General features: G+C 38.5%; 1 protein-coding gene across 14 annotated transcripts in view; it reads left to right on the forward strand.

Moving 5' to 3' along the window:
* Nucleotides 1–16,238, forward strand: part of dock7 (dedicator of cytokinesis 7) — a 92,834-nt gene that overhangs the window by 47,434 nt on the left and 29,162 nt on the right. For 4 of the 14 annotated variants that reach the window (XM_072914668.1, XM_072914669.1, XM_072914670.1 and 1 more), the window contains exons 23-33: nt 2,801–2,893; nt 5,797–5,886; nt 8,239–8,334; nt 8,470–8,610; nt 8,809–8,922; nt 9,590–9,757; nt 11,428–11,567; nt 11,811–11,980; nt 14,914–15,092; nt 15,177–15,359; nt 15,626–15,785. In XM_072914668.1, the coding sequence (XP_072770769.1) occupies nt 2,801–2,893; nt 5,797–5,886; nt 8,239–8,334; nt 8,470–8,610; nt 8,809–8,922; nt 9,590–9,757; nt 11,428–11,567; nt 11,811–11,980; nt 14,914–15,092; nt 15,177–15,359; nt 15,626–15,785 (1,534 nt within the window). The remainder of the gene's footprint in view (nt 1–2,800; nt 2,894–5,796; nt 5,887–8,238; nt 8,335–8,469; nt 8,611–8,808; nt 8,923–9,589; nt 9,758–11,427; nt 11,568–11,810; nt 11,981–14,913; nt 15,093–15,176; nt 15,360–15,625; nt 15,786–16,238) is intronic. The other 10 variants (XM_072914672.1, XM_072914673.1, XM_072914674.1 and 7 more) reach the window with 5 other exon arrangements.

A 16,238-nucleotide genomic window follows, 5' to 3' on the forward strand; every position in this document is an offset into this window, starting at 1 on the left:
TAGCACACAAAAAAGCACATTTAATAAAAAAAACTTTATTATGGTCTTACCTTTACTTATAAATAAAGTCCATTCGCCGCTGTTGTGCTGGATTAATGAACCCCCCTGACGGGTGTGTTATATCAACTAAAGCCCTCACTTCAACTTTCCACGTGCAAGATTGAATCTATTTAAAAACGTGTAATCGAGGGTTTATAAATGTCGCCTATACTGTATGAAACTACAAAATAACAAACACGGAGGCTCCAGTTTACACGAGGACCACTTTATTTACCTTCTTTCAAAAACCTCCGCTCCACTACAACATGTCATCACTTCCGCTCTTGGCACCTATTCCAAAAGCTACAAATTAGTAGTGCTGCTACTTTTTGTAGCAACGCTTTTGCCGCATACATGACATATTACGGTTGTCTGTTCAACATCTTTCCGCTTGAAGCCAAACCACCGCCAGACGATGATGTTTTTCTTGGGAATTAATTATTCTTCCTCCATTTGTTACCAGATTCGCACCTTCTTTCTCTCGTATTACCACTCGCACCACTGCGCTAGAATCACAGCTAACTTTACCCATTCCGTTACCTCTTTGCTCCGCAGTAGCGTATGACATTGCACGCGCGTCAGTATGTGACATACGTAGGAAGGTGCGCTTGTTTTATGTCTCTGTGAGAAGGAGACAAAAGAAAGAGTGAGAAAAGCCTGTAGTGTAATGTCCGCAGCTAAAAACAACTGTGTGAGAACGTATACTCGAATACTCACCATATAGTCATTTTCTATATCGCACAGAGACAAACCCGCGATATATCGAGTATATTCGATAAATCGCCCAGCCCTAGTTTGGGGTCATTGTCCTGTTGTATCACCCAACTGCGCCCAAGACCCAACCTCCGGGCTGATGATTTTAGGTTGTCCTGAAGAATTTGGAGGTAATCCTTCTTTTTCATTGTCCCATTTACTCTCTTTAAGGCACCAGTTTCATTGGCAGCAAAACAGGCCCAGAGCATAATACTACCACCACTATGCTTGACGGTAGGCATGGTGCTCCTGGGATTAAAGGCCTCACCTTTTCTCCTCCAAACATATTGCTGGGTATTGTGGCCAAACAACTCAATTTTTGTTTCATCTGACCACAGAACTTTCCTCCAGAAGGTCTTATTTTTGTCCATGTGATCAGCAGCAAACTTTAGATGAGCCTTAAGGTGTCGCTTCTGGAGCAAGAGCTTCCTTCTTGCATGGTAGCCTCTCAGTCCATGGCGATGCAAAACACGCTTGACTGTGGACACTGACACCTGTGTTCCAGCAGCTTCCAATTCATTACAGACCTGCTTTTTGGTGGTTCTCGGTTGACTTTTGATCATCCTGACCAATTTTCTCTCAGCAGCAGGTGATAGCTTGCGTTTTCTTCCTGATCGTGGCAGTGACACAACTGTGCCATGCACTTTATATTTATGACCAATTGTCTGCACAGTTGCTCTTGGGATCTTAAGCTGCTTTGAAATGGCTCCTTGTGACTTTCCTGACTTGTTCAAGTCAATGATTCGTTTTTTCAGATCTGTGCGGAGTTACTTTGACTTTCCCATTGTCGCATTTGTAACCGAGTCTAATGACTGCATCGCATGAGCCCTATTTGAATGGGTTCAGAGAAGTCAACAGGTGTCGTCAATCATAATCACCCACATGAACTTAAGAGGCCATGCCATTTGATTTGATTGTACCTTTTCTACATCACCAAAATTGATAATGTATGTTGCTGTATGTATACTTTTGACCCAGCAGATTTGGTCACATTTTCAGTAGACCCATAATAAATTCATAAAGGAACCAAACTTCATGAATGTTTTTTGTGACAAACAAGTATGTGCTCCAATCACTCTATCACAAAAAAATAACACTTGTAGAAATTATTGGAAACTCAAGACAACCATGACATTATGTCCTTCACAAGTGTATGTAAACTTTTGACCACGACTGTAAATCTGTTGGCCACTTGATGTCATTGCACTCTCTGACTTCCGTGCACACATTGCACGTGCTTATCAAACTTCAATATTTACTAGCGGTGACATCTTAGGCCGATATTGATTTTGTGATGTATTTTAGATATCTCGTATAACACTGACTCTGTCGTCGTTACCCACGCTGGGTTGTCTACCTTCCATGCTCACAAGTGACCTTGAGGTCTATTTCATCAGCATGTAAACTAGATATAGTGTGTAAACATCAGTCTGGACATCTTATCGCTAACCTGTTATTCAGCTGCATGCTGTGAAGAAAATGCACAACTCTTGTCCATTCGGTTTTGATTGGGAAAAAAAGGATACAAAAAGTTGATTATATTTTAATGTCACACTGCACAGGTAGCATTACTCTACATATTGCTCTGGTTCTTTTGTGAATGTTATTATTGTACACATCTTTACATGTACTGTATTCTGTGTTCATTATTACTTTTGACTCCGCCCCAAATTATTTTTAACCAGTGAGTGAGTGGCTGGTGTATTGTGATTCTGCAATGGTTGTGTTGAATTTGAATGTTTCATGTGCTGCTAATACTTTACTTTTCTATTCGTGTGTCTGAGTGAGGGGAAGTGAATTCTTACTAAAGCATGAAATAGTTATTTACTGTGGTGATTTTTTTATTTACTGACAGATGATATTTTTGGCCCTTGTAACCATCCCGCAATCCTGACCTCTAAACATCTTTAACTTGTGAATATTCCTTCCCTCCTCCTTCCCTCCATGCTGCTCGCTTATTGCCTTGCTTCCTGCCTGCCTTGTGTCACTTTGACCATGGCCGCCCTAGGGCTTAGACCGGTCCAACTCTTGGGTACACACCATGGGTTGTAAGAGTGCCCCTTGGGGATCCAGCCCTGGGTCTCCTCCAGAAACCATGCAGGTGGTTTTATGAATGCCCCGCCCTCTGCATTGCTTCATTTGCTCCACTAAAAATAACCCACCATGCTCACCCCAGAAGAAAACTGACATATTTGGAGTTTTGGTGTTGTGTTGCCATGATCCATCTTATTAAAAGTTATTTAGTTTGCACACAAGTAGTACAAGACAACATTTGTTTTCCTGTTTCTCAAAATAGACAATTTTACTATACCAAAACTTCATAATATTTCAGTAGTCTACTAAAATTACAGTCACAACTCTCCCATGATCCCAAAAATGGGAATGTCAGCTTTCCCCCGTGATCACCCCACATGTAGATGGTGTTTAATCTTATAGTCACTTGCATCCCTACTGAACACCTCTCTTTTTCTCTGTAATTATTATGTATGTACAATACTGTAGTTGGTTTATGCAGCGGTTTCTTTGACAATGCCTGTGGTTACTTGGACTGAAATAATGATATACATTTTTTTAAATTTTAACAATTTTTTGCTCACTAATACTAACAAAATACACTACATTATTTGATGATGCTAGAGTAGGCTATAGATGAACATGCTGTAGTTGCACTTTCACATGTTTTTATATCGCAGTACACACCCATCTGTTATATTTTGTGCTGTTCTTGTTCTGATTTAAAAAGCTGTTTGCAAGATTATTTGTAATACTAGTGCAAGATTCCAAGTATTTGTTGATGTGTAAAAATGTGTAAAGCGATACAAACCAAATTTTTTATAAATGGTTGGCAATGAGGTGGCAACTTGTTCACAAGTTCAGCTGAGATAGGCTCCAGCCCCCAGGTGACCCCGAAAGGGACAAGCGGCAGAAAATGCATAGATGAATGTACTTAGAGTAAGATGATTGCGTTCCATGTAAACATGGTAGGGATGTAACAATAAACAATTGTGCTTGTCCAGGGTGTACCCTGCCTTCCGCCCAAACGCAGCTGAGATAGGCTCCAGCACCCTCCGCGACCTCGAAAGGGACAAGCGGTAGAAAATGGATGGATGGATGGATGATCACCGCGGTAAAACTCTTCACAGTTAGTACCGGTATTACCGTTTTGAATGAAAATGATCAAAAATCATGATCGATAGCCCCACTTTGATAAACTGAAGGTTGAACGCTAGCTTAAATGCTCACATGAAAAAGAAAGAGACATTATCGTCTTTCTCCATTCAAAAAAACAACATACCCAATCCAAACTTATACAAACACATTGCTGTCTGAGCAACTAAGCTATTCAATTTTTTCTAACACTGGGTTTATTTGTTTTAGTTATTTAAAATAATTAAACGATTTTAGTGTGTGTATAAGTACTTCAACAATTCCACAATTCAACAATACCGCGATAATAATAACTGTGATCATTTTGGTCACAATAACAATGATATTAAATTTTAAGTCTGTTACATCCCTAAAACACACCATTGCATTTTTTAATTAGCCCCCGTTCACAGTGTCATGATTAGGAAGATGATTGGCATCGTGGAATGAAACATGGAGCTGTCGTGGTGAGCGTATTACATTGCATCTGACCTTGACATGAAGCATGTTCGCCATGGCAATCGTAGAGAAACTGTGGATGGTTAAAAAAATTGCTACGATCCAATTATTGTCTTGCTAATCGCATCTAGTCTCCTCAGAACCTGTGAGAACGCAAGCAAGCATGGTCCCTAATTGTGTTCATCGGGATCAAATAGGGGGAAAAAAAAGAAAAATGCTCCAACTTGCTGCGTTGCAATCCGATTCGATATGTTACGCACAATTAGATAACATCATTATAACTGATGACCTGTTCCAAAGACATCACAATCAGTTACGCTTAGATGCACTCCCAACTGCCTCACTACTGCTTTTCTGGCCCTTCTGTCTGCTGGCGTAGTAGCTGCTCCACTTCTTGCTCTAGGGCAATGACATCACTATATAATAGTATGCTAAATGTGATGTTAGCTAAATGTGATGTTATCTTCATCAGAAGCTCCTGCCATGGTGAATGTCCTCAAATAAGCAAGGACCATACATCAGCCTCTTTTGTTTACCAGGTCTAATGGGCACCCAAAATCATTTCAGAGCACAGCAGAACGTAACTGACGTATGAGAACGTACAAGAGCACATCAAATCGGCGCGCCAATCGTATCTGATCACATCTGAACGGGTCAACCATTGCGTCACAAAACCTAATCAAATTATCTTCTGAGGAAAAATGTAATCACTGATTCAATGACCAGCTACAAGTAGTTAATCGTAGCGATCACATGACAGTGTGAACAGGGCATAAACTATGAATTTGAAATACATTTAATCAGGGAAATTAAGAGTTGTAATTATAATGGAAGAAGTGGAGAAAAAGAGTGGTGTTCATCAGCCTCTTCCTTAGCATAATTATGTCATCATTTTCCTATAATCATAATTATTCATTGTCTTTAATTTAGCCCCCGCTCATTTGCATGGGTTCCTACTAACCTCTCATTCCATTCACTGGAGCATGTTCTATGGGAATGAATGAGTCTGTCTGTGTGTTCTTTCTCACTTTCTATCTTCATATGTGACTTGTCCTATGTTGAGCTGACACTAGTAACATACCATGCCATGTGATGTCCACATCCAGCATTATTAAAAGCAAGAACCCTTCATTATAAATCACAGTCTCATAAGAGTCTACATTACAATATTTATATTTTAAGATTTATTATCCAGTGCCACAAAATGTTACCCATGTTGTGTGTGTAGTTGTTGTGTGTCCGTGTATGTGTGTGAATGTGTGTAAGACATCATAGAAAGGTGTTGTGTGTAGAGATCCAGACACCTTTTGCTTTATACTATAAAGAAAAGGTGCAACCACATGCTCTTGTTGCTCCTCCACTAATGTTGTTGTCACCTTCCATTCATTCCACCCATAGGCCATGGAGCGCTGTGGCAATCGCATGTCTTCGCACACAGAGAGCGCCAGTTTCTTGCAAACTTTAACAGGACGGTTGCCCACAAAAAAGGTAGAGCCACTTGCACTGGGGGAGGAAAACACCCCATCCTCTAATTGCCCCCTCACTTGTCTTGTCTGTGGATGTACAGTATGGCTCCAGATTGCTCAGTGTTGTTTGTGGGTTGTGGTGTCTTGCTGAATGTCAATGATCATAACTGATTGTTTTGAACCTTTTTAATGGAATGAGTCTTGCAAGTACCGGTACTGTTATTTCCAAAACTGTGTGTATGCTGTTGATGAATGATCATCATTCTAGGTTGAGCAGAAATTCAAAAGATGTCTATGATCTGTCAACATGAGACCTGACATAATGCATATCAGCATGTGTTGTGTAACTATTTTCTCCAGAACATTCATGTGCTGCTCAAGGTTCGCTTCCTTGTTTAGTTTTAATTAAGTACTCTTAAAGGATCAGGAAAGAAATCATAGCAATTTCAAATGTACAATTTTAGAAGGCGCTGATTACTTTTAATTGAAAATATGTCAACTTCAATACTTGTAAGATTGTGGTCTTGAGTATGTGTTTGGTGGAGAACATTTTAAACAAATGCACACATTAATTGAAATTAGGACACTTGATTTGTGTTAACACACAAATCAGATACACACTGGCATTTCTTACTTTTTGTATCATCAGCGGTAAGTAGCATTGTAAACTTCTATATAATTTGCATGGCCATAAGACTGCATGATGCCTATGGTTGCATTCTGTTTTTTTAATTATTTGTGTGAAAATGTAGATAATACGTATCGGATTTGTTTTGTTGTAAATTTTGCTTAAATTTTTTGCTTCACTGTCACTTTTATAACCCGCTTTTTGAGTCTGTCTTTGTTTCTGTGGCGTTCCCAAATTGCAAATGAAACCATACCCCACCCTCTCTCTAAGTATCATTTATATTTTGAAAATGTCCACTGTTTAAATAAATATCTGGAAGTCGTCACCTCAAAAAACATTGTTGAAAAGCTGTTTTTTAGCAGCATTTATGTCACTGTTTGTTGCACATTGGTGTTATGCGCATGCCACGATTAGACAAAAATAATACGTTATCTTACCTTGTTTTGTGGTTTCTCGTAGCCTGAATAAAAGGGGCAGAAGTTCCTCCTCCTCTGGCTGAGATCTTGACTTAATGTCTAAATAAGAGCGTCCACCTCATTGTGAGGTCACAAAGTAGCCGGACTGCAAAACCCCCGTGAACAGAGGCATCCAAAACTACATGCAAGATCACACCAAAATGCATGAACATTACGATTTGACGTTTTGGCATTGTTTAACACAAGTGTCCAACAATGTAACATTTATAAGTCAGAAAAGACAAAATTCATCAAAGGTCTTCCTTAAGCAGTAGCTTGTCTTGATTAATTTTAGTGCCTAACTAGACTGTAGGGATGTAACGATTACCGTCATAATGATAAACCTCGGTAAAACTCCTGACGACGACTTTTACCGTTTTAAATTTTTATTATTGTAAAAACCGGGATTGATTACCTCACTTTGAAAAACTCATTGCACGGTGACATTGCTTATTTCCGGGAAAAGCAACTAGCGCACTAATCGCTAGCTATCTTAGATGATAACACAAATACAAGACACATTAGTATCTGTTCCCATTTTGCCTTTATCATAAAACAACCTCTTATAAGGCAAAAAAGGATTTGTTTCTTCTGCCAAGGAAAGTATATATATATACATATATATATATATCCTCGGCACGGAACCCACAGTTAGCGCTTATAATAACAATATCACTTGGTTAATATTCAAATCACGAAACGTAAATTGAGTTTAGTTGGCGCTTTGTGAATGGTTATTTATCGGATTTTATGGGCAAAATAGCGGAGCTTGGCTTCGCTGTAAGCAGACTTTTATTTACGTTTACCGTATTTTTCGGACTATAAGTCAGTTTTTTTCATAGTTTGGCCGGGCTCCAGTGCGACTTATATATGTTTTTTTCCTTCTTTATTATGCATTTTTGGCAGGTGCGACTTATACTCAGGTGCAACTTATACTCCGAAAAATACGGTATTTAATATTTAGAATGCATTAATAAAAAAATCAATCCTTCGTTATGTCTTTCATAATGATTGTGAACGATAGGCAAAATTCCGAAAAAGTGCAGTTCCACTTTAAGAGCACATTCAACAGTACCATGATAGTAATGATAACGGTGATAATTATGGCTGCAATAACTGTAATTAGAACTTTTTATATCGTTACAGTCCTACTAGACACTTGAATGCATAACATGTAATGTTGGCTGCAAACGATTCATATGACATTCTTGTTTATCATGTACATTTTGGTGTTTTGTTCTATTCATCCATGTGATCACCTTTGTTTTTGCTACCTTCCTGTCATTTGCAGCTCTTTCATGAGGAGCTGGCTCTCCAGTGGGTGGTGAGCAGTGGAAGCGTCAGGGAGGGAGCTCTCCAGCAGGCCTGGTTTTTCTTTGAGCTCATGGTATGAAACATCCAATGTCTTTACTAAGTTAGAGGCCCGGTAAATGCATGTCCCTGCAAGTCATAGCAGACCCTGTATAAACTACATGACAACCCAGTATTCTGTGTGTTTATATCATGGTTCTTAAAACCACAGGTGAAGAGCATTATCCATCACCTTTACTTCGCTGATCGCCTGGAGTCGCCCAGAAAGAACCGATTCCCAGAACGCTTTATGGATGACATTACAGCACTGGTCAGCACCATTGCTGGTGACATTGTGTTGCGTTTCCAGAAGGTAACACATTGAGACAAACACATCCACTAAAACAGATTCAAGCCACATTGACTAAACCGTGCAGCTTGATTGGAGTAACTGATGGAATATTGATAATATTGCATCTCTTTTTGTTTATTTTTACTACCTGTGTTCTGATTCAGTCTTGTTGTATTTTATAAAGCAGAACAAATAGTTACTTGTGCTTCTTGTTATCAGGATCTGGAACTGACTGAGAGACTGAACACAAGTCTAGCTTTCTTTCTCAATGACTTGCTGTCAGTCATGGATAGAGGCTTTGTCTTCACTCTTGTCAAGGCATACTGGAAGCAGGTAAGTACCCACTTAGGATTCTTAAACATAAAACATTGTGTTTTTTTCATAATACAGTTGAACCGTAATTAATTAACTTAATTGCCTCTTTAACAGGGTTCGTAAATCGAAAAATGTGTATATTGAAGGACATTTCTTCATTAGAAACAATGTAAACATTATTAGTAGGTTGTAAAAGCAAACAAAGTAGCAATTAGTACACTAGCTAATGACAGCACTGCTCTGCTGCACGCACACAATCAGTGGATGAAACGTTTGTACATACAACAAAGCATATTTCAAGTGGCCTGGAAGTACAGTAGGAAACACAGCAGTGGCTTCTCACTGCTCGTTAAGAGGATGGGTTAGTTGCAGAGACACATTCCACAGTACTTTTTACATCTAATGAATAACGTTCAATTCATTTAATATTATTTGGAGGTATTTGTTTCATGATAAAGAGAATAATTGTCTTTGCCATTGTCATGACAACGCATAATTTATATATTAGTCAAGTGAAAATGATTTTTACATTTTTGTGTTTGATAATACAATTTATGATAAAGTATTTAAAACTCTTGAGTTGAGCTATTACAAATTAGCAAAAGTAAAAACATGCAAAACATAATTACTTGTGATTACACATTTTCTCTTTCTGTATTAAATTAAATAATGTTTCTTTAAACAGGTCTCCGCCAAGATTTTCACTCTGCAAAACCCAACCTTGGAGTCTTTGAGACTTGATTTCTTGAGGATAGTGTGCAGTCATGAACACTACGTCACTCTTAACCTTCCCTGCAGCTTGCTCACACCGCCTGCCTCACCGTCACCGTCTGTCTCTTCAGCAACTTCACAGGTCAGATCTTAAATTGTTGCCAAATTTGAATTTATAAAAGACATTGCAGCTGTTACTGTCTTTAATAATGTAACTAAATTGATACCTAGCTACTTGTTTTTGTTATGTAATCCATATACTCCATTCAGTAACTAAAGCCATCACTAGCAATGATGAAAAAAATCAATGGATCGGAACTGTAAATTACAAAAAAACACATTTCAAAATAATCCCTAAGGTGATACTGTGGTTCCTTTTTCTTTGTATGTACCGTATTTTTCGGACTATAAGTCGCAGTTTTTTTCGTAGTTTGGCCGGGGGTGCGACTTATACTCAGGAGTAAGGCTGGGCGATATATCGATATACGCGATATATCGCGGGTTTGTCTCTGTGCGATATAGAATATTACTATACCGTGATATTCGAGTATACGTTCTCACGCAGTTGCTTTTAGCTGCTGGCATTACACTACAGGCTCTCCTCGCTCTTTCCTGTGTCTCCTTCTCACAGACAAGCACACCTTCTTACATATGTCACATACTGTCACGTCATACGTCACATACGTATACGCCCTCGCGCAGCAAAGAGGTAGTAGCATGGGTAAGGTTAGCTGTGATGCTAGCGCAGCCGTGCGAGTGGTAATACGAGAGAGAGAAGATGCGAATCTGGTAACAAATGAAGGAATAATTAATTCCCCAAAAAACAGCAGGGGGTCCATCGTCTGGCGGTGGTTTGGCTTCAAGTGGGAATATGTCGAACAGACAACCGTTATTTGTCAAGTGTGGGGCAAAAGCGTTGCTATAAAAAGTAGCATTACTGCTAATATGTAGCATCATTTGAAAAGTCACCTGCTAGAGAATGAAGACTGCTTACTCCGCATGTTAACATCTCCATTCGGTGCCACATGCCCACACCATCAAAATGCTGAGGCAAACATTTCCAGATCAACACCGTATGAAAACATTTTTGATTTTTTTAGTTGTGATTTCCTTCTCTGCATGAAAGTTTTAAAGTAGCATATATTAATGCAGTATGAAGAATAATGTTTTAATGTAGACACATAGAATCATCATACTGCTGTGATTATATGCATCAAGTAATAATTCAAGGCTAAGGCAAAATATTGAGATATATATCGTGCATCGCGATATGGCCTTAAAATATCGCGTTATTAAAAAAAGGCCCTACTCAGGAGCGACTTATGTTTGAAATTATTAACACATTACCGTAAAATATCAAATAATATTATTTAGCTCATTCACGTAAGAGACTAGATGTATAAGATTTCATCGGATTTAGCGATTAGGAGTGACAGATTGTTTGGTAAACGTATAGCATGTTCTTAATGTTATAGTTATTTGAATGACTCTTACCATAATATGTTACGTTAACATACCAGGCACGTTCTCAGTTGGTTATTTATGCGTCATATAATGTACACTTATTCAGCTTGTTGTTCATTATTCTTTATTTATTTTGAATTGCCTTTCAAATGTCTATTCTTGGTGTTGGGTTTTATCAAATAAATTTCGACTTATACTCCAGTGCAACTTATGTTTTTTCTTCTTTATTATGCATTTTCGGCCGGTGCGACTTATACTCCGAAGCGACTTATACTCCGAAAAATACGGTATGTGTTTGACTCTTTTTTTTTTTCTTCTTCTTCTTCTTCTTCTTCTTCTTTGTCACAGAGCTCTGGGTTTTCGACACATGTCCAGGACCAGAAAATAGCAAACATGTTTGAACTGTCTGTGCCCTTCAGAGAGCAGCACTTTATGGCTGGGCTGGTACTGTCAGAATTGTCCGTGATACTGGACCCAGACAATGAGGGGTTAGTATGTGCGGGGTACTATAACTTCCATTATAAGGATTGAGTGACTGAATAACAGTTAAAATATTATTAAGTACAGTTTGGGCAGTTGAACCTTGATGCCTATTTACTTGGAAATAACTTGTAAAATGTGTTTAATAGCTCTACCAAATTGCAGTTATACAAAAATTACACTTTCTAGCCGTGAGCTAACTATATCACAGTAACATCTGTGTTTATCATATTGTTCTCCCTTTTGTCTAGGATGTTTGGCTTGCACAAGAAAGTTGTTAGTGTTGTTCACAACCTCCTGTCTAGCCATGACTCCGACCCCCGTTATGCGGATCCTGAGGTCAAAGCTCGGGTTGCAATGCTCTACCTTCCTTTGATTGGCATTGTCATGGAGACGCTGCCTCAGCTTCATGACTTTACAGGTACTAATTAAAGCCAATTGTTGCATTTATGATAGCCATACGTTAGTGTCGATTTTACTAAAAAAATTTTGTGTCCTAGTGTGGGACAATGTACTCTTCAGCAGCATAGCCTAGACTAGAGATTATCACTTGACCTAAATTATGTTTGTGCTTGCTAAATGTACCTCATGTCCCCTACCTTCAGTATATAAACACCATTTCTCATCCTTCCCTCTGTCTCTTAAAGCAAGATACTCAGATTTATAGCATAAACGTTCCAATATTTACCTCTACCATTATATTGGGTGGTCCCTTAACACAGTGGTCCCCAACCACCGGTCTGGGGACCGGTACCGGTCCGTGACGCATTTGCTACCGGGCCGCACAGAAACATTAATTGATTTATAAACTAAAATATTTTCTCCAACTTAACTTTTGTCTGTCCCACGAAACACACCAATAAGCTTGTTCATAGATGTGTATTACAACTCCTGACAGGAAGTTGCCCTTTGTTATAGTACATTAATGCACATTAATGAACATATACAATTTTAATGTGTCAGGTTGTAGCCAAAAGCTAATTTCCATCCAGGAAAAAAAAGCATTATTTTTAATCGGTTTTGTTGCTTAAATCAGTGGTTCTAAAACTTTTTTCACCACGTACCACCTTAGAAAACACTTGGCTCTTCAAGTGATAATGACCAACATTAAAATACAGTTGCATAGTAGGCCTAAATATTCAATATAAACAAGGCATAGGTTTTATTTAACGAGTGTGTTTAATATTTTTGGCCACTGTAACATTACGCACAGTTTGAACAGTAACAATGTTTGCATATTTAACTAAGGGATTTATTGGCATACTAAGTGCAGCCCCTACCACAGTTTGAGAATCACTGGCTATGTGATTCCGTTAATGAGTAAAATATGAGGACATTGTTTCTGCAAGAATGCTCCAGCGCACATGAGAGTGGTGCACCTAGTGGTCATGTAGTTTGTGCTGCCGGCAGTGATGTGGCCTGTGTGTGTGTCTATGTGGGAACAGCGCAGTGCCAATAAAGAGAGATTGCTAAAGAAAAACGACGACGAGGTGGAAATAGCAAAGGTCCCAGAGAAATCGAGAGAGAAGTTTTGCGATTATTTAAAAGATAGATGTCGTGGTGAAATGTTTGCCCTGTCAAAGAGCTAATATTTCAAAGCAGCTCTACGATGATGCAGCACATTACCAGAAAGCATACTGCTTTTTTAAAGAGCAGCAAATAAGAAGTAACAAGGTAAAAGTCTATATTACCAGCTAACGCCACCTTATATACTTGACTTTTATTAAAAAATATTTTATTCAAACACATGCGAGGACATTTTAGCATCAACTGTGTGTTTGTGTTTGTGTTTGTGTTTGTGTTTGTGTGTGTGTGTGTGTGTGTGCGTGTGCGCGTGTGTGTGCGTGTGTGTGTGTGTTATTCTACCAAGTTGTTCGCCTGAACATCAAACATTGTATATCGTATGTGTTAAATTCTTAAATACATTGTCACTCTATTCATCACACCTTATCAGAGAGCTTTTTGTTTAGTTTGTTTCTTTGTTATCCATTACCTGGTTTGAGGCTACACATTTTTTTTAGTTTTTTTTTTAAACTTTTTATTTTTTTAAATATAAGTAATAAATAGTGATTCTCTCATGGTAAAAGTAAATGTCATGCTCATTCATAAGAAAGAATAAATAACTATTTTCCCTAAAAGACGCATTAAGGCTACAAAGTGTGTTTTATTAGATTACTTGAATAATCAAACAAATGAATTGGTAGATTAATCGATTATTAAAAAATCTATGGCTGCAGCCATAAATGCACTAATCATGTATTAAAGTTCTTAATTTATCAGGTAAAATTGTATCATTTATGTGTCATAAGTCCCTTAAAGGTTTTATTGAAGTTGAAACCAGAAACTATCTGACTATCAATTTTTTTTAACAGAGGCTATCAAACAAATGGCTTTGAATTATGAATTTTTAGAAAAAGTAAAGCATTCCGGGAAATTAAGTCTTTTTCCACCATTTTCCATAATTTTAAAGTTATATTACATCAAATCAACTTATTAGTTTAATAGAAGATGCTTTTATTCTTAAGTGTCATATACAAATATGTACTGTAATTAAAATAAAACGTGTCCATGAGGTTCATAAAATATTGCTTTGAAATATGTCAAATGTTAATTTATGTAACACTGTAAAGCATGATTAAATTTAAAGTGATTATCACACACACACTAGGTGTGATGAGATCTGCATTTGACCCATCACCCTCACCCCCTGGGAGGTGAGGGGAGCAGTGAGCAGCAACGGTGGCCGCGCACGGTAATAATTTTTGGTGATTTAACTAACCAAAAATGATAGCAACAAACATGGCTGTAGATGCGAAGTTAAATCATGAAATGCAACCTTACCCGAGCAAAAACTATGCATATTTATATTGATACCAATTTCCTTGACCCAGTCACACACAAAGAAGTTGTAGACCTCCATGCTTTACTAAGTTTCCATCTGTTTTGTGGTGTAGAATGGTATCAGGAGCACAGTAGTTCGATATGTCTGGGTGCGACTGACGTATAATCCTTGATATCACTTGACAAATCTTTTTTTGATTAAGTATGGGGGTCTATTCCATTGCATAGTCTGATCTTTTGCTCGTATCTGCTTTTTCCAGGAATATTTAAGCCTCTTTTGTACTCAAATAATTTGTACGCTGCTTGCTGTACAACAGCCTTGCTTGGCTTGGTTGACAACCACTGGTTTTCACTTCCGAGAAGAAGTCACGTGACAGAATACAAGCAATAGACAGACAGCTCCCTTTTGAAAATATGTCATTGATAAAAACACACGAACACTGTTATGTTTTATGTCAGTATGTGTCTATTGTTCTACATAACTTGTTAAACCTTTTCCTCTCCTTTTACTAGAGTCCCTCAATCAATGGGGTCGATCAGGTGGTACCCAGGGAGCAGCTGTGAGCAGCAATGGGGAAGATGCGGAGGGAGAGGCAAACAGCATGATTAATCAAACCGTTGCCATGGCAATAGCAGGCACTGCCACTACCTCTCCGATGTCCCGACCGAGCAGCTTCTTGTTGAATTCGCAGGTAATAGATAGGTTTTTTTGCTCTCTCTTGCAATGCTTTTATGAAGACCTATTTGTCGTCTTTTGAAATTTTCACGGCCTCTAGGCGAATCGACAGCATGGAAGCTTCTCAGCCGAGTCAAGTCGCAGTCTACTCATCTGTCTACTGTGGGTGCTAAAAAATGCTGACGAGCTGGTGTTGCAGAAGTGGTTCACAGATCTTTCAGTGTCGCAGCTGAACCGCCTATTAGAGCTCCTTTACCTCTGTGTCTCTTGCTTTGAGTACAAGGTAGGATACATGACATCACTTTCTCTGCAACTAATTTACTTTGGCTACTGTTTTTTTTTTTCAACAAAACAGCCTGCTTTCTTCCTTTTATAGAAGCATGTATTTTTATTAATCAATTTCTCATGATTCATTCTGCTTTGCTATTGTCTTTTATGTCAATGCTTGTTTTTAAACAATTAATCTGCTTTGCTTCCTGAGTGCTGTGCTGCAAATGACTTTCCTGGGTTTTTCTCTTTTGCCACTCACTCCTTACTTCTGGATACAAGGCCCATGTTGTGTTCACCATGCAGGGGAAAAAGGCGTTTGAGCGAATGAACAGTCTGACCTTTAAGAAGTCTAAAGACATGAAAGCCAAGTTAGAGGAGGCCATACTGGGTAGCATCGGTGCCAGACAGGAGATGGTGCGGCGCAGCCGTGGACAGCTAGGTGAGTTCACTAAGCACACGCGCTTAAGGAAAAAAACACAAAAGTATTTTTTCCTCCAAGCAATAGGTATGGTGTATTTTGCAAAAAAAAAATGTTTTGCATGGCTGTAGATGACACCTAGAGGTAGAAAGCGTACCTGATTATAGGTTTACTGTTAAGAATTGTGGTGTAAATGTGGCTAACAATTAGGGCTGTCCCGTATTTCACTTATATCGATATTGGAGCCCTAAGTAAATTGCACAGCACGGATCTTACATATTTATATCATTTTGTAGTGTGGAATGTCAGAAAAAGGCTTGATTAAGTGAAATACTCAGAACAATGGTCCTTATGGAATAACCTTGACCTATTTAATAACTCTCTGGAACAGACGAATGCCGTCTTTACATTGAAGTAGAATGGTAATTGTTTTTTAGTAACACCTAGTGACCACTAGGGATGCCATCAATTAAA

This window comes from Nerophis lumbriciformis, linkage group LG14, assembly GCF_033978685.3.
Source record: "Nerophis lumbriciformis linkage group LG14, RoL_Nlum_v2.1, whole genome shotgun sequence".
In the NCBI taxonomy this organism is placed as follows: domain Eukaryota; kingdom Metazoa; phylum Chordata; class Actinopteri; order Syngnathiformes; family Syngnathidae; genus Nerophis; species Nerophis lumbriciformis.